We start from the raw sequence: 17422 nt of genomic DNA, 5'->3' as shown, positions 1-17422 counted from the left end.
ACGACGGTTAAGCGTCAACGGTCGTGTGAGTGGCTGCTGGGCACGTTGTTGAAGGCGGACTTCCGACAAGTCTCTTGCACTAGAAGTCTTCGAAAAAAGATTTCCATCATGAACACGCGTGTCGCGTTCTCGTTAAGGTCACATAAACTGGCGCGCCTAAGAAGGTGAAGCCCGTACGAAGATTGATGAACCGCACCTAGAGCGTAGGCGAAACGGCAACACCGAGATGCTAGCACCGTCCCAAAAGTCTTTGACTGTGTTCGTCGTTTAGAAGCTCGCGGGAAAATCGTCGATCAACGTTCATCACTCCAGCAGTGGGGCTTCTCACTGCAATGTCCGTTGCGAGAGAAGAAGCGCATGTGCACTCTGTGTTGAGAGCAGACATTCTACAAGGTGACACAACGACCACTTTCCGTGGGCGCACGAGCGCTGGGTCTCCTCTCATCAGCGTGTGTCAAGGTCCGAGCCGGAGAATTTTGCCGATGGGATTCGTGGTGCTGCAGCAGATACCGGGCGGCAAGACAAGGCTGAGTGGCGAGTGAGTGGGTTGAAGGAGAAAAAAACGTGGAGAGTTCCTTCGAACACCACCACAGAGTGTGGCGCAGCAGCTATACCCCTCGCAAGATGTGGCACATTGGAACGGAGCTCCTAGTCGCTCATGTTGTTCTCGAACACTTTCGCGAGGCGTGCTGTCCTAAGCTGACGCGGTCCTGCATGGTGTCTTCTGACCTGACTGCTGATCTTCGAAGCAGAACGGTAACATCTCACGCAGATCTCCAACAATGACAAAAGCTTGTACAATCGATGCATGCCGCAGAGAGGACACCAGCCACACCATGTACGTCACTTGTGGAGTGGGAGCGGTGCTGTGGTCCAGGTCTCAATCGAAACGGGGGCGCCTCACCCGACGACAGACATCATGCCGCATAGTGGAAATGGTCGGACCTCTTTCCGTCGGGCATCAACCGGCGGCAGCATGCGAAAGGAACATTCCAATGACTGCAGACTCCACCCTGAGGTCGTCATTCTGCAGGCATCCACTGCAATGGAACAACGGCGGATGATGAAGGCTTTCGGAATTTGCTGCAGAGAAAATATGCTGAGACACATAACCTCTTGGCCATCGGAAAGTTTTTGACAGCCTTCCATTTTGCCAGGAAGTTCGTTGGTGAGGGTACCTGCCTGTATCAAAGACGCCTCACCCGTTGAAACCCCGGTCAATATCAGACTGCATCCATGTCAGAAGAGTGTCAAAGTCCAACTTTGCCACACCGCTGCGGAGCGCCAACAAAGTTCGCTACACACCGTACGGCAGAAGAGCCGCGAGCCGACAGCTTCGACATGTAGTCAGATGGATGTTACCGTGCTGTTCAAATGCCCACTCCTTCCCGCAGCGATGCTTCCGTCGACTGCGCCCATCCACATCCATGCGAACGACGTTGGCGAGGCTGGTGAACACCGGGCGTCTCGGTTGGCCAAGTGCTCGAGCAGCTAATGCGCATGCGAGAACATTTCATGGCAGTCAGTGGCGAACACTCGTTGCCTGTGCGTTGTAAGAGATGGCCTACATGGTTTGCGGTCGAAGCGAGCAAGGCCAATGTCGTCTGAGGGCTGTTGTTCCTCACTGCGTCGGATCTTTTATTGGTTGCAAGCTGTCAGACCGTGAATTGCTCTTGTCCGAGTAACCGCTGTGGCTGTGGTTGCTGCGAGTACCTGGTCGCTTCCGATCAGCTGTCGAATTGACATTCACGTTCTCAGGACCGCCAGCGACAGCGTGTGATGCAAGTGAGGCGCTGCTGCTGCGTAACGAATTCGTGCGGTCGAGCAGGCGGAGATTGGTACCGAGAGCGTACTCGACGGGCTGCGAAGCCCTGCTGAGGTTGGGATCCTCCGGCTTGGGAGAAGGTATACTGTAGGCGGAGCTCGACACAGAGTTGCTGCGCTTGCTAGTATTTTCGGGTTGACGAAATGCAGTGAGTAAGGAAGACGCAGAATCCTCGCGTTCCTGTCTTGGTCTTGCGAGAGAACCCGAGCTGTATACTGGAGTGGGGATCCGTGAGGGTGGTCGTCCATCTGCAGGAGTGACAGAGACTGTAGAACTAGATGGGACTGGCGAAAGCATGGGATCAACAACGGCCGTTGTTGGCGGTATCTTTCCCAGGACATCCAGCGAGACGCTCTTTCGGAGTATGCGAGTCTCACCGCTTCCAGCATTACCATTGACTTGAGGCATCTTCTGAGCTGCGGCGTCATCTCCTGGCTCAAACGAAAACCTCCGATGCAATCCTCGAAGGTTGCTGGCGTTCTCGACACCGAGTTGGGGCCTTAGCTTGTGGAAGAGGTCGGAAGCTTTTGTGACGACGCTCTTGCGCTTTACAATAGCATTGTCGGCAGAGACCATCCTGGTCGACAAATTGCGTTGCGGTTGCGGTGCCGTGATACCGAGAGCGTTGGGGCCGTTCTCAGTCACGCCAATCTCCTGGTCAGGAGGTGGATCGAAAATCTCCAAGAGCTTTGGCATGACCTGGGAGGGATGGATGTTACGACGCTGGGCCAATGCGTCTGCAAGGCGCCCAATGTCTCCGAATTCATCGTGTGCAGCTTGTTTGTGGAAACCATCTCCGTTCACCGTGACTTGTGGGAGCGTTTCGCCTTCGCAAGCGAAAGACGAAAAGGTATCGTCAGACTCAGTGGTTGATGTTGTCACTGCGCACTGGCGACTCTTGCGTTTTGCTTGTTGTTCGAGGAATGATGCTTGTGTGAGGGAGAACCTCATGTCTCCATCTGGAGGCGTGCCGAAAGGTAGATCGGCGTGAATGTTGGTCATGGACTTCTTCTGCGAAAGCTTCTGCGACCACTTGCGATCCTTGTCGGATGGTGAGAAGATCAGGGGCTTCATTGTTGCTGGTGAGAGGTAAGTCATAGTCTGTATCGGTGTGATTGATTACATACCTCTCTGATTGTCGTACAGTCTGCTACTGTGTCTGTTCGTCTTCTCCAGGAACTCAAAGATTGTCTCCTTGTGGTCGTCATCGCTCAACTTGTGGCTGCGGAGCTTGCTGTCCTGCCTCGCCAACGTGACCTCCGCGAGACCACGTTTGCTTGACTTGGCCAGCAAGACCTCCAGTCGCTTGATCTCGTCCTTGTAATCTTGCTTCTTGTCTTCCCAATCTTTCTGCGCCATATTATGCTCGCTGATCACTGACTGCATTGTATCCGTGGACTCCTGAACCTTCTGCTCCAATTCCAGCTTCTCGTCCTTCAATGTAGCGTAGGCCTCGAAGATGCGCATCAACGAGCTGTTGTAGCGAACGTCGAGCCGAGCATAGGGCTCTGACATCAGAACGCGCATCACTGAGTCCATCTCATCTTCAGCCTTTGGCTCGGGGTACAGCTCATCGACCGGCCAGGTGGGCAGAAGCGAAGTTGGCGCTTCTTCGTGGAATGACAAGGTCTTGGTGTTTTGGCCCAGATCAAAGTACGACGACACCTTCTTCTTCAGACATCGCTTCGGCGGTACAGTCTGCGATGGGGTCTCTGGCATGTCGTCTGGCTCCAGTGGCGTCCGGGCTTTGCTTGGTTGGATCTTCTTGCGCCATTGCTGGATGTCGGCCATGTCGCCGGCAGGCAGCACCTTCGGTGGACAGCAGATCGTCCTCGTGCAAGGAGCGGCGGTGACTCGATTTGTGGTGTGCAGTAAGCAAAGACGAGGTGACGTTGAACTCGAGTGGTGTGGTTGAAGTGAAGTTGAAATCAAGTTTGTTGCTATCAAGGAAAGCACGAGAGCGCGACAGAAAAGGCAGGAGCGGAACCAGATTCATGACAAGGCAAGAGCAAAGACGCCGTTTTTGTGAAGATGAAAGTGGTTTCATACAAAAGAAAATATATGACTGCAGCACCACTCACTTCATCTTTCACTCCTGACATGTGATCGCTAGTGACTCTCCTGCTTCTCGTACCTACCGCGTTTTATGAAGTCTTCCCCGACGAAATTCTCATGCCAGTATTCAGCACGACTTCGATTGAAGGTCTGTGACCACCTCTTCATGCACAAACGCCGACAGAGAGGTGCAGCGGTCGTGTTTGGTAATGAGATGGGACTTTGATCTTGGCACGTTGGATATTCCCTTCAGACACCTTCGCATGGAGAAATTGCTGGGCGCTGTACACACATATGCCGTACGTCTTTGCGCACACCCTCAATGAGAGTCGTGGTTTTGATGTTGGGGTGGGTGGAAGATGGGACTGTGGGACCACTCAGATCAGGTTTGCATTCCAGCTACCTGCTGCGTCAAAAGAAACCGCAGTCTCCATATTGCGCCGATTCCATGACATGACATTGCTTTCTTCGCATCAGTCGCCCCCGTGTTCGCGTGCAGTGAGAAAAGGAAGAGTCTTCGCAGGTCGCTTCGTTTATGCCGCATCCCGCTTGCCCTCCTTCACCTCCTTCTGTTCAGATTGTCAGTCCACCGCGCTTCGATATCTTGCTCCTGCTTTGTGCACATACCAAAGCCCTCATCGTGCCGTGGAGAGCATGTCTGTGGTTTCTCCTGAACTTGGGGTCGGTTCCCTTGAGCGATGGGTATCTGTGGGTCTTTGGCTTCTTGATACTGCAATAAAGAATATCATCAGTATCTAGATTCAATATCCGCTGAAATGGCGATGATCGAGTTCGAGATGGGTGCGGGAGAAGGGGAGGTATCGTACCCGTTACGGTGGGCCTTCTTCGACTGGTTGTGCTGAGACGAGTTCTTGGATTCTGCGCAAAGCTGTATCAGCATCTTCCAACAGTTTTCGCATCATGTATCTTGACGTACTGGCCATTGCGACGGCTTTGTTGCTGTTCTCTGAGCGTGCGAAGTGGTGGAAGCCGGCCAGATGATGTTCGAATTTGTGTGGGCAAGAGCGATGGCGGCTGTTCCCGCCGCTTGCCAAAAGCTTGGCACGACCGCGAATGATGAAGATAACTCAGACCACACACAAACAAGCTGAATAACGCAGAGAGTAATCGTATGGACTTTCACTGGTTTTCCAAACTCGTGTCAAAATACAGGGTGCCCAGACTACCAAACGCGCCTAAACTGGAAACAACTATGCACAATGCTACATGCTCATCAAGTCTGCCTGCTCCCTCTGACTTCGTGTGCTGGCCGCCCTTGATTTCATGACCATAATTCTCCGTTTCTTTGCTTCTTATAACCTCTTTCAGTGCAAGCTTCACTACGACGAGGCCTTCTTGGCCATGGTGTTCAATGCGCTGCCGTTCACGAACCACTCAAGTTGTGACTCGTTGAAGGTGTGGCTGAGCTTAACTTCGAATGGCTTGCTGCCGTCTGCTGGGTGGACAACCATCGTGATTGGCTTGCCAACAGCGAGCTCGGTGGCCTTGAGATCGACACGGTCGTCTGGCTTGATCTTGTCGTAATCCTCTGGGTTGGAGAAGGTCAATGGAAGCATACCCTGCTTCTTCAAATTCGTCTCGTGGATACGGGCGAAGGATCGGGTGATGATGGCGAGACCTCCAAGATGTCTTGGTTCCAGAGCAGCGTGTTCACGGGAAGAGCCTTCTCCGTAGTTCCAGTCACCGATAACGACCCACCTGATGCCTCGCTTCTTGTAGTCACGGGCAACAGCTGGCACAGCGTCAACTTCGCCAGTCTCCTGGTTCTTCACCTTGTTGGCCTCGCCGTTGGCTGCATTAATGGCACCGATAAGCATGTTGTTGGAGATGTTGTCCAAATGGCCACGGTACTTCAACCATGGGCCAGCCATCGAAATGTGGTCAGTGGTGGTCTTGCCTTGTGCCTTGATCAGGATGGGAAGGTTGTTTGCGTCCTTACCATCCCAAGCGTTGAATGGCTCGAGGATTTGAAGGCGGTCAGAAGCTGGGAGTAGATCAGCAGAAGTCGTGGTCATGAAATTATGAATGAACTCACTTGGGGAGACGGCGACAGAGACTTGAGAGCGATCTTCTGGGGGAGCTTGGTAGGTATCTCTTCCAGCGTCATAACCGTTCTTGGGAAGACCGTCGCCAGTTGGTGGCTTGAGCTTGAACTCCTTGCCGTCCTTGTCCTTGAGAGTGTCGGTGATGGGGTTGAACTTCAAGTCACCGGCGATAGTCATGGCGACGACGAGGTCTGGAGAGGTCACAAAGGAGTGAGTGGCAGGGTTGGCGTCATTGCGGCCCGTGAAGTTGCGGTTGTACGAGCAGACAATCGAGTTTGGCTCGCCTTTCTGTGAAAATTGTCAGCGAGATTTCTCAGAATGTTGAGGTTAGGGAACACTAACGGATACGTCTCTGCGATCCCACTGTCCTACAAAGGAACTGTTGTCAGTATCGATGCCATGGGAGCTCGGTCGATCGTGTTTTTGGGGGGATGAACGTACCGATGCACGGGCCACAAGCATTGGCGAGGACCATCCCACCGAACTCCTCGAGAGTCTGCAACTGGCCACTGGAATAACGTCAGATCCCTCTATCCCCGCAATTTCAAGTGTGGCTATGCCAACTTACTCTCTCTCAATGGTAGCGCGAATCTGCTCAGATCCGGGAGTGACGGTGAAGATAGATTTCGCCTTGATGCCGTGATCGAGGGCATCACGGGCAATCGATGCGGCGCGGCTCATGTCCTCGTAGGAAGAGTTGGTGCAAGAGCCGATAAGACCGACCTTGAGCTCCTCTGGCCACTTGTTCTCCTTAACAGCCTCCTTGAACTTGCTGAGAGGGGTGGCAAGATCTGGGGTGAAAGGTCCGTTGATGTGTGGCTCCAGCTCATCCAAGTTGATCTCAATGAACTCGTCGTACTCAGCGCCCTCATCTTCCCTCAGGTCGGCAGCGTAAGATCGAGCGAAGTCGCCAATGTGTTGACGCTTGGTGGCGGCCAGGTAGTCATACATGCGGTCGTTGAAGGGGAAGACGGAGGTGGTGGCACCGATTTCAGCACCCATGTTACCTACCAAATGTCAGCAATCAGTCGAGACGTGAAGTGGGCAAGCCTTACAAATGGTAGCCATTCCAGTGCAGCTGAAGCTGTTGACACCAGGACCGTGGTACTGCGTGAGAGTCAGTTCAAGTTCCACTCATTAACATCTGAGCTGTTCGCCTTACTTCGACAATGGCACCAGTTCCTCCCTTGACGGTCAGGATACCGGCAACCTTCAGGATAATGTCTGCAGACCGTTAGCTTATTTGCTCGTACTCACAGCACATTTTCAGCTCACCCTTTGGTGCAGTCCAGCCAGAAAGCTTGCCAGTGAGCTTAACACCAATGATCTTAGGAGCCTTGACCTCCCATGGCAGGTTGGCCATGACATCCACAGCGTCCGCACCTCCGACACCAACCGCACACATGCCAAGACCACCGGCATTGGGCGTGTGGGAGTCGGTACCAATCATGAGACCACCGGGGAAAGCGTAGTTCTCAAGCACGATCTGGTGAATGATACCAGAGCCGGGCTTCCAGAAACCAATGTTGTATTTGGCGCAGGATGTGCTCAAGAAGTCGTAGACCTCTTTGTTGATGTTGTATGCCCTCTCAAGATCCTTCTCGCCACCAACCTGCGCCTCAATAAGATGGTCACAGTGGACAGTGGTAGGTGTAGCCACGCTGGGCATGCCAGCGCTCATAAATTGAAGGATAGCCATCTGAGCCGTAGCATCCTGGCAAGCAACGCGGTCGGGCCGGAGCTTGAGATAGCTCTTGCCTCGCTCAATATCTTGGCCGTGAGGGTCGTCAAGATGGGAGTAAAGGATCTTCTCGGCGTATGTGAGTGGGCGGTTCAGGCGACTCCGCACAATGTTGAGGTTCTCGTTCATGCCGGCGTAGTTGATGTAGTGGCCCTTCTCCCAGTTGGTCATCTCGACCTTCTTGGTCAGGGCGGTGTCATTGACAGTAGCGAACTGCCGGCGGCCCAGCCGGGGCTGTTTGAAAGCATTGTCAGTATTTCTGGGCTCTCAATGGGCGTCATTCAATAGCAATGGGAGCTATCCCTGTGTTGATAGCTTACCAGCTGGCGCGCAGCCACTCGTGCAGACAGCATTGTGAAGGCGGTGCAGCTGCTGAGAGGAGAGTGTTGAAACCACAGACAGGCGGAACTAGCAGGACCAGCAGCAGGCCTGCAGTGTATATGGGGAGGGTATCGGCGGTGGTGGGAGTGGCAGAAGAACAAAAGACGTCGTAGCTGCGAAAACAGAGAGCATAAGCGGCTGGCCAATCAGCGAGGAGGCTTAGTAGCCCGGTCGTGCGCGGGCGGACACCTCGGCTACGGCCAGACCTGCAGACCTGTTCGAATTTTCCAGCTAGCGATATCGCTGGCTAGACGTGCGCGATTGCTTTGGCACAGACGCTGCACCCGGTCTCCAGACCTCAAAGAGAACTATATTTGCTGCACACAGCCGCGTGCCTCCTGTGCCGGAAGCATCAGCGAACGCGCTCAACACAGCGACCTCGGCAAGCATCCGCATCGCCCTTGCGCCCACCATGCCGGCCATCAGAGGCCCCAAGTCCAAGTCCAAGACCAGACGACACACCCGCGACCTGGACCAGGTCCACGCAGACGTCGCCTCCAAGGAACACCTTCAAAAGTACAAGGACCTACACGCGCATGAGGATTTGCCTGGATTCGGAGACTTCTACTGCACGGAATGCGCCAAATGGTTCGAGTCCCAGACCAACCTCGACAAGCACGCGAAGGGGAAGCCACACAAGAGACGTGTGAGGGACTTGAAAGAGGAGCCATATAGTCAGAAGGAGGCAGAAGCAGCAGCTGGATTGACTACCGACAATGGGAAGAGGCTGAATGAGGAGGATATGGTGGATGCGTCGGAAGATGAGGACGTGCGATGAAGAAAATGGATTCTTGGCGGACACGCGATGGATGAAAAGCCGCGTGGTTGTCTACTTCCATCATCTGTCCCTCTCTGAGGACTCGTCAATATGCACCTCGAGAGATGGGAGGTCGGATCTCTGGGGTGCATCTACCAATGCGGCCAAAATTTCTTGCTTGGAGAACATCATCAGTCCAGGAGATGCCATGGGTAATGGCTGTTTGGGGGCGACTCGACTCTGGCAACTTCCTACCACGTCGCTGCATCTGCGTCAGCGGGATATAACCCCGGCCTTGCATTCTCCTCATACGACAACTTAAATCTGGAGCCCCAGATGGTCGCGTTCTCATATCAAGTCGCCTAGCGCCGAAACCGGAGAATGTGTGGATGGGCATCCGGGTCGAATCGGAAGACGCTCGGCTTAGGCATGTGAAAGGCTTGGCACTGGGCACCGTTCATCCGAGCATCAACTTTGCATCAATTGTGCATAAAAGAAGGATGATATGGCACAAGGCAAACGCAATGCGAACGATGTTATTTCATACCTATTTGACATTGCTCACTCTCTGGGATTGGGGACACTCGTTCGAGTTCTGCGTCTGCGCAGCATTTCTGACGTCCATACTGATGTCAATCACCTGCGACAGTGGCCGTCTTCATCACTTCTGATATCGCCCTTCATGTCGTTCGATTGTCAATATGTACGGGAGTACGCTGACCGCAAATATGGATAACCTGTAGTGTCGAAGTCGCCGGCGTTTGTTTACCAGAAGTCGCGTGGAATGCGGTCCATCTACAGCGTTCCTGAACTCGCGCCTGCATTCACCTCCCTTGCTTCTAGCTTGCTTTACATACTATTCACTTTTTCGACGAAGATGTAGGCAACTTTCCAGAGATACAAGATGGCGTCCGTCGAAGATCACAAGTATCAGCCCGTCACACCAACCCGAACCTCGTCATCCATGGATTCCAGCCACGCAGAGAGCGCAGTAACGATACCATTGATGAAAGACGAAGGCCTGGAGGATTACTTTAGAACTGAGCAGAGATCTTTGAGCTGGAAGGCGAACGCGTTTTGGGCGAACATTGTTCTGGGCGTTGTCTTCACCTGCTCCGTTCTTCTGGTACTATGCTGGTCTCTTCACACGCTTCTTGGGCACGATCGCCACAGTTCTGCAAGCAAAACGCCGCCTCCAAGACTGGATAAGGCCTATCAGCCGGAGACGGACTTCGACATCGTTGTCAGCATATACAAAGAAGACCCAGCGGCGGTTAATGATACTATTTCTCGAATCCTGTCTCTGCCATCTGTTCCACCGAATCACCGAGTGCTCCTCTACAGCAAAGACGAAGGCGCCGACGTTGCAGCACTGCAAGCACAGTTCCCTAATGCAGAGGTCATACAACTACCAAACATCGGCCGCGAAGGCCAGACCTACCTCCACCACATCTTGAATCGTTGGGACGATCTCGCGCGACACACGCTCTTCACTCAGGCTGTTCTTGACAACTTTGGCGAGGCACTCCACCGCATAGAGAACTACTACGTCCCCGAGACAGGCATGCTTGGTCTGAGTTTCGCCAGTGAGGTCTGCGATTGCCACCAATGCGCAGACCCTTACTGGCACGATTCGAGCGGTGTCCTCGCAAAGACGTACGAGATGGCCAACAATAGAACATGTGGCTGGTTCATGTTAAGCTACAAGGGACAGTTCATCTCGTCCGCTGCAAGGGTACGAGGAGCCGGGAAAGAAGTGTATCAGTATCTCTATGAGGGCATGACTGAACCAGATAGCTGGGCACATCAAAGCGAGTACCTGGGCGCGATTCAGCAACCAGACTCGCTGAACGCACCGGCGCTGGGGTTTTCGCTGGAGAGAATGTGGAGTGGAATCATGCAATGTGCCGATCTGGGGGTCGCGGCGAGGTGTCCGACCATGTTGAGCGGGTGGAGGAGGATAGGAGGAAAGGGAGAAGATTGTCAGTGTTTCGACCGCGAGCCTGGGGAGGACTTCATCGGGTTCATGTAGGGTGGACGAAATCTTTCGCTGCGAACACAGTAGCACGCACCTTGGAGCGGTCTTTTGTCTACAATTGGACACTGCGGCTGAGCCTGGCGGCCAGTGTTGTGAAACTAACCTCGTTTTGCTGAGGGAACATTTACCGGGTTCGAGCAGTAGTGTCTCCCTCGACGTCACACTCACTCTCCGAACAACCATTCAGCAACTTCACTTTCTCAATCTAAACAAGGATCTCTACCGTGCCGCATCGGCTGGACAATGGAGCCGATTCGGACATCGGATCAAGTCGCGGCAAAGCGCAGGCAGCCTCGCGACGACATCAACCAAAATCTCAAAACCACCAACAAACACCAACAACTTTCACGAGTGACATCACCAACGACGCAGGCAAAGAAATCCCAAAATTGGCGCCACGCCCTCTTCCCACGCACAAGAACCAGCGGATGCCCTCGAATCGAGCAACCCGAATGGCTTCTCTACAACCAAGCTCCAGTTTTTCCTCTTGGCCGCGTCTTGGGCCGAGATTGTCGCGCTCCACCAAAACACCAGCACAGGCCCTGCTTTCTCGCCTCTCCAGCTGGAGTTTCGACGTGAAATGCTCGTGACAGAGATCCACCCCCAAGACTTCGCACGCTGCGCTGTGGAGTGCGCGGGTGGTAATGCGGCGGTTTGGCTGGTTGTCGACCACATGGACCAAGACGCCGGCCCTTGCAAACGCTGCAAACATATCTTGCAACACCAACCGCCTCTCTCTCGTCCTGTCCGTCTCGGTCTCAGTATCTCTAGGCAAGACTCCACGCATGCAAGAGTATGGCGTAGGTGTCGTTGTCGGCGGTGGAGTCCGTTCGCGGGTTTCGTTCTGTTTTCGTGAGGACGTGGTTCGTCAAAGGCCGGTGTCTCACGAGCATATATACTCGCTGGTGAATCCCATGGTCTCAGGCCTTTTCTTTCTTCTTTCCCCAATCTCCAGCTTTCTCTCCGTTCGTCTCTGTCTTTTGTCTGCCGGCTCAGACAAACCATGGCTGTCAAGATCAGCGAGAATGGCGTCCCAACCTACTGGGGCGCCAGTGGCCGGGCCCTCCAGATGCTCATCACTGCCGTAGCCACCACGGACTTCCTTTTATTCGGGTATTGTCAGACCCTAAATGCGTCAGAGACGTGCCTGTTAACCAACAATTTGACAGATACGATCAAGGAGTCATGTCCGGCATCATCTCCGCCGAGGCCTTCACCAGCGACTTCCCCGAAGTCGAAGGGAACAGCACTTACGAGGGATTCGTGACCGCCATCTATGCCGTCGGCTGCTTTCTCGGAGCATGCTTCATCCTGACCTTCGGCGACCATCTTGGACGACGCAAGTCGATCTTCCTGGGTGCGAGTATCATGATCATTGGAGTCATTATTCAGATCGCGGCTGTGCCGGTTGGTAGCGGGGCTACGGCGCAGTTTATCATCGGACGATGCATTACTGGTGTTGGGAATGGCATCAACACGAGCACAGTCCCGACGTATCAGGCTGAGTGTAGTCGGTCTCACAACCGAGGCAAGCTCATCTGTATTGAGGGAGGCAATGTTGCCATTGGTGAGTTGAGGACTCGTTTGTTGGCTATCCATTGCTCACATTGTTTCAGGAACGTTAATCGCCTACTGGATCGACTACGGCTGCATCTACGGTCCTCACGACTTCGTCTGGCGCTTCCCAATCGCGTTCCAGGTAAATGGAATTGCACCAACAATTCAAAAGACCGTTGCTGACATTTCAAACAGTGTGTCTTTGCCATCATCGTCCTCATTCTAATGATCAACCTGTACGTCCTCCCCGATTCCTTCTATACGTGTGATTCGGTTTACTGACAGTTCACAGACCAGAAAGTCCCAGATGGCTCATGTACGGCCTCGCTCTAGTCCTCCCATCCGGCGAACGATACTAACAACCCTCCTAGGACCAAAGACCGCCAAGAAGAAGCTCAAGGGGTTCTCGCCGCCCTGGCCGGCAAACCACCCCAAGACACCGAAGTGCAAGTCCAGGCTCAAGTTATCGTCGACTCGATCAGAGCTTCTGGCCACCATGGCGGTGTTACTCCAGTGTCGGCTTTGTTCAGCAACGGCAAGTCGCAGCACTTCCGCAGGTTGTTGCTTGGTGCTAGTTCGCAGATGATGCAGCAATTGTCGGGATGGTAAGTTGGAATACGTCGCTGATGGACCCAAGTAACTCGAGACTGATACAAGACAACAGCAACGCGGTCATCTACTACTTCCCCATTCTGTAAGTAACCCCCTCCACGCCCTCGTATCAGCGATCGCAATCCACTCACAGCATCCACTAGCTTCCAAAACTCCATCGGCGTCGACCACAACACCGCCCTCCTCCTCGGCGGCGTCAACATGATAGTCTACTCCATCTTCGCCACCACCTCCTGGTTCGCCGTCGAGCGCGTCGGCCGCCGCAAACTCTTCCTCATCGGCACCGTCGGCCAATGTCTCTCCATGGTCCTCGCCTTCGGAGCCCTCATCCCCGACACCGAGTCCGCCGCCAAGGGAGCCGCTGTGGGACTATTCACGTACATTGCGTTCTTTGGCGCCACGTGGCTGCCCCTGCCGTGGTTGTACCCTGCGGAGATCAACCCGCTGAAGACGAGAGCGAAGGCGAATGCTGTCTCCACTGTGTCGAATTGGGTAAGTAAATCTATTCGTATGCGTAGAGTCTCAAGGATATTGCTGACGTGGCGTTTCTTCTAGCTCTGGAACTTCTTCATCGTCATGATCACCCCCGTGCTCATCGAGAAAATCGGCTGGGGCACATACCTCTTCTTCGCCGCCATGAACGCCATCTTCTTCCCCATCATCTGGTTCTTGTAAGTTCCCTGACCTCCCCCAACACGCACCAACCCCCTCTTTTACTAACACACGCACCCCAAAGCTACCCCGAAACCTCTCAACGCTCCCTCGAAGAAATCGACCTCATCTTCGCCAAGGGCTACTGCGAGAAAATGAACTACGTCCGCGCCGCCAAGGAGCTTCCGAGACTTTCCGACGAGGAGGTCGATGCCCGAGCCAGGGAGTATGGATTCTCGTCGGGCAGTGATGAGGAAGTGGGAGCGGCGATGAAGGAGACGCAGTTTGCTGGGGAGAAGGATCGGGATGTTGAGAAGGAGGAGGTCATTTGAGTGAGTCGAACGGTTGAGAACGTGAGTATGAAAGAGGGAGGAGCATGTGTTTGAGTGATCACCAAGCTGGGAAATGTGTGGCGGGATAGATTTAGATGTGTTGATGATACGACGATACCCATGGTGTGGAGATAGAATAGACGAAATGGTATAGAGAGCTCTTGGTCTTTGCGACACGCTTACTCGTGTTGCAGTTGACGACTCACGACACCTGTGGCCGACTGGAAGTGTGAGACCACTCTTGTGGCTCGAGAAGTCTCTTGCATTTGCCAATTCATCCCTTCATCACTACTGTGCAGTGACACTATCGTCGTACACATCATGTCACGCATTCGTATATATATCATCAAATCCCATCACTTCCCACTTGCCAGTCGTCAAACATGACCAGCATCAAAATCATCTGATCATATCCTCATGCATCCCACCATCCCCGCCCCACAAAACATCCCACTAATAAGCAAACCTCAACACCCCCTCATCCTCCGACTGCCGTATCTTGCTATTCAGCCTCTGCAGCCAAAACCTCATCACCCAAGCCCCACTCGCGCACGCAAACGAGAAAGCCGCGCTGGACGACATGGCGATGACGTAGCGCGGCTCGTCGGAGCTGGGCCAGAGGTAGGGCGTCCAGATGAAGGAGGCGTTGGCGATGGTGTTGACGATGGCGAGCGAGGAGGCTTTCTTTTCCTTGCTTTGGCCACAGGTCGCCGAGACCCAGCCGAGGATGATGGAGTTGACGGCGTAGGTGCCGCAGGCGAAGACGACTAGGAAGGTGTTAGTGATCTAGTTATGGGAATGATAAGGTGGCTGGTGAAGTACCCATTGCGAAGTATTTCGCGCCTGTGTTGAGTGTTGCACAGCCAAGGATGAAGCCGAAGATGGCGACGGCTTTGGCGACGGTGATGTGCCATGTTCGCTCGTTGTACCTTCCTGAGCTCCAACTCCAGAAGATGCTGACGACGCCGGCGATGAGGTAGGGTGGGCAGGTGAGGACGAGGGTGATGGTTTGACCGAAACCGAGTGTCTCGACGGCGGTGGGGAAGAAGTTCTTGAAGCCGTTTGCTGCCAAGTGCATGTGCTAGGGGGAAGCAATTAGTACGGGCATCTAGATCGCTACAAGACTGTTGTTTTACTCACCTGCATGAAGGCGAAGAGCCAGATCTTTGGGTCGCTGGCAGCAGCCTTCAGACCTGACCATGAGCTGCTCTGGTGCTTTGCGCCGACCGTGTCTGCAACGATACGAGCATTGGCAAGTTCGCGTTCTTCCTGGCTAAGCCAGCGGGTCTGCAGAGGATCATCAGGTAGGACGAAGGCCGAGGCGATGGCGAGGACAAAGGTTGCGGCGCCTTGGATGATGAAGAGCCTGTGTGATGAGCATGTCAGCTAAGGTGTCTGCGATAGGGTCTTTTGGCATTGAGAAAGACTTACCACTTCCAGCCGGCGAGGCCACCCATGCCGTCCATCTTGAAGATGCCAGCGGCGATGAGACCAGCAAACGCAGTCGCGAGGATGTTGCCAGTGTACAAGATGGAAATTCTGGTAGCGATCTCCTTACGGGTGTAAAAGATACCGAGCAGATAGAGAGCGCCAGGGTAGTATGGAGCCTCCACAATTCCCAAGAAGAATCGAGTCAAGAGGAGACCGGTGAAGTCCTTGCTCAATGCAGTGAGAGCCGAGACGATCGCCCAAAGCGCCATACCAGCGGACATGTAGTACGATGGGCGAACGCGGGTGATGAGCATGTTGGACGGGATCTGGCCTAGAATGTATCCGACGAACAGGATGGAAACGCAGGTCTGGTATTGCGAACTGCTCAAGTTGAGGTCTTCCTCCAAGTTGTTCAGACGGGCGAGGGCGATGGCGTTGCGGTCAAGATAGTTCAGCCAGTACATTCCCCACAGCCTGACCATACTCGTCAGCACTCATTGGAATGCCAAGTGTAAGAGAGGACTTACATTGGCATGATCCATCGATCAAGTTTCTTGACCAACTTGATCTCTTCGGGGTCGGTCTTCTCGTGAGCACCCGAATAATCGAAGCGTGTGGTGGCATCTGGATCAGGCTTGAGAGGATAGTCCAATGTCTGGGTTGGTGAGAGGACCTCTTCATTATGGGTGACGGAAGCCTTTTCATTGCCCATCTTCTCGGACGTCATTTTTGCGGATGAGGTACGAAGAAGCTTAAGGAGAGGAGAGGACGAGCAGAAGAGAAATGCTCTGAAGACTGGAAAGATAGACCGCTCAGCTGGCCAACTTATCTGCTGTGAAACGCGCCTTTATAGCTAGACGCTTTCATCTTTCAGCCGGGCTGTTTTTCTGCTTCCTCATGATCAAAGGAAGCGGCTGTAACACCGCTACCAAGAACGCCACATGGAGCGCATAAGACACCTGGGCGAGAAGAAGCCGTATCCATGTCGTGTCTGGCGTCTTGGGAGGATGGATTTCAAGGGACAGATAGGACACCAAGACGACGGTCACGCAGCCTAAGGCTGTTCGTCGTTGGTTGGGATACACCGACGCACGGCAAGTGAAGGCCATCGCGGTCGAATATCACTCGTCGCCAAGGTCTTCCCCATGGTGAACCCCGGATGCCAAGGGCCAGCGAGAGTCGAGGAGGAGTTGAAGGCGAGACCGAAGCAGCAAGCCGGGGGCACAACATTGGGGTAGGCGTGCTTGGCTGTGGAAGCGACATGGGACAATCTATTGGAAGTTCGGAGCAAACCGTGGAGTGCTGTGCCTTTGGGCTTCTTCGCAGTTCGTACCGCATGCGATGGCCATGCACCAACACCTGGGGCCCCCACTCCCCGCACACGAGCACGAGTGAGTCGCGTGGGTGTGGAGGCTACGCTCGCACTGGCCCGGTCTTGGGATCTTGTCTTTTTGCTGCAGTAACGGCCTTTGTCCTAATCGTCGGGAAATGCTCCCGTTGAGGTTTTCGTTCTTCACGTTGAGATCCCGAGTCGAAGAGCCGATGCATAAAGGATGGGCATTCGGGCCCCGCGTCCACGGGTGGCTCCTTCAAATGGCCGTGGCGTTTCAGCTCCAAGATGTGGGCGATGTATTCAGCACACTCTTCCTAATCGGCTCATCTTCGCGCGCTGGATGTTGCGTCCTCGTGATGAAAGATTAGCCTCAAAGATGGGGCCCATTCCAGGCGAGCGAGAATAGCGTGATTGGCAGTACTGGCTGAGGAGGTTTTCATGGGCGAGTGGGTCGAGTCACATGCACGCATGTGAATGTTGGACCTGACGACCCACAGTATGAGAAGCACGCGATGAAGAAGATTCGGTCGAGACGGCCAAACGACGACGATGCTCGAGAAGACGGCGACGCGCTGTTATTTCACCTGCACCATCATCGCCGACATCGGGCTGCAGGATTCACTCATCGGTACCCTCTTCTAGC

At 53.9% G+C, this 17422-nt stretch overlaps 7 protein-coding genes across 7 annotated transcripts; 3 read left to right on the top strand and 4 right to left on the bottom strand.

The window, feature by feature from the left end:
- Positions 1-1621: 1621 nt before the first annotated feature.
- Positions 1622-3616, bottom strand: M409DRAFT_19371 (uncharacterized protein; the record flags this gene model as incomplete). The annotated part of the gene is made up of 2 exons (XM_033804901.1): positions 1622-2904; positions 2953-3616. 2 exons carry the CDS (start codon positions 3614-3616, stop codon positions 1622-1624), a joined length of 1947 nt encoding a protein of 648 aa, XP_033671440.1.
- A 797-nt stretch (positions 3617-4413) lies between these two features.
- M409DRAFT_19370 (uncharacterized protein) lies at positions 4414-4824 on the bottom strand (the record flags this gene model as incomplete). The annotated part of the gene is made up of 4 exons (XM_033804900.1): positions 4414-4449; positions 4508-4610; positions 4708-4759; positions 4818-4824. 4 exons carry the CDS (start codon positions 4822-4824, stop codon positions 4414-4416), a joined length of 198 nt encoding a protein of 65 aa, XP_033671439.1.
- Positions 4825-5220: 396 nt separating this feature from the next.
- M409DRAFT_19369 (uncharacterized protein) lies at positions 5221-8040 on the bottom strand (the record flags this gene model as incomplete). Its single annotated transcript, XM_033804899.1, has 9 exons — positions 5221-5885; positions 5937-6234; positions 6289-6314; positions 6388-6455; positions 6515-6953; positions 7002-7053; positions 7109-7170; positions 7222-7921; positions 8008-8040. The coding sequence occupies 9 exons, from the start codon at positions 8038-8040 to the stop codon at positions 5221-5223; spliced, it is 2343 nt and encodes a 780-aa protein (XP_033671438.1).
- A 440-nt stretch (positions 8041-8480) lies between these two features.
- Positions 8481-8846, top strand: M409DRAFT_35898 (uncharacterized protein; the record flags this gene model as incomplete). Its single annotated transcript, XM_033810466.1, has 1 exon — positions 8481-8846. The coding sequence occupies one exon, from the start codon at positions 8481-8483 to the stop codon at positions 8844-8846; it is 366 nt and encodes a 121-aa protein (XP_033671437.1).
- Positions 8847-9729: 883 nt separating this feature from the next.
- M409DRAFT_51571 (uncharacterized protein) lies at positions 9730-10857 on the top strand (the record flags this gene model as incomplete). The annotated part of the gene is made up of 1 exon (XM_033811843.1): positions 9730-10857. One exon carries the CDS (start codon positions 9730-9732, stop codon positions 10855-10857), a length of 1128 nt encoding a protein of 375 aa, XP_033671436.1.
- Positions 10858-11866: 1009 nt separating this feature from the next.
- Positions 11867-14015, top strand: M409DRAFT_64244 (uncharacterized protein; the record flags this gene model as incomplete). Its single annotated transcript, XM_033815984.1, has 10 exons — positions 11867-11976; positions 12033-12430; positions 12480-12562; positions 12616-12656; positions 12713-12736; positions 12792-13025; positions 13085-13114; positions 13176-13524; positions 13588-13703; positions 13769-14015. 10 exons carry the CDS (start codon positions 11867-11869, stop codon positions 14013-14015), a joined length of 1632 nt encoding a protein of 543 aa, XP_033671435.1.
- A 453-nt stretch (positions 14016-14468) lies between these two features.
- Positions 14469-16173, bottom strand: M409DRAFT_64243 (uncharacterized protein; the record flags this gene model as incomplete). The annotated part of the gene is made up of 5 exons (XM_033815983.1): positions 14469-14782; positions 14838-15096; positions 15156-15381; positions 15447-15920; positions 15974-16173. The coding sequence occupies 5 exons, from the start codon at positions 16171-16173 to the stop codon at positions 14469-14471; spliced, it is 1473 nt and encodes a 490-aa protein (XP_033671434.1).
- Positions 16174-17422: the final 1249 nt, after the last annotated feature.

Source organism: Zasmidium cellare (genome assembly GCF_010093935.1).
Source record: "Zasmidium cellare ATCC 36951 unplaced genomic scaffold M409scaffold_7, whole genome shotgun sequence".
NCBI classification, from domain to species: Eukaryota; Fungi; Ascomycota; class Dothideomycetes; order Mycosphaerellales; family Mycosphaerellaceae; genus Zasmidium; species Zasmidium cellare.
The sequence above is the reverse complement of the archived record's forward strand: the minus strand, read 5'-3'. Positions and strand labels throughout refer to the sequence as shown.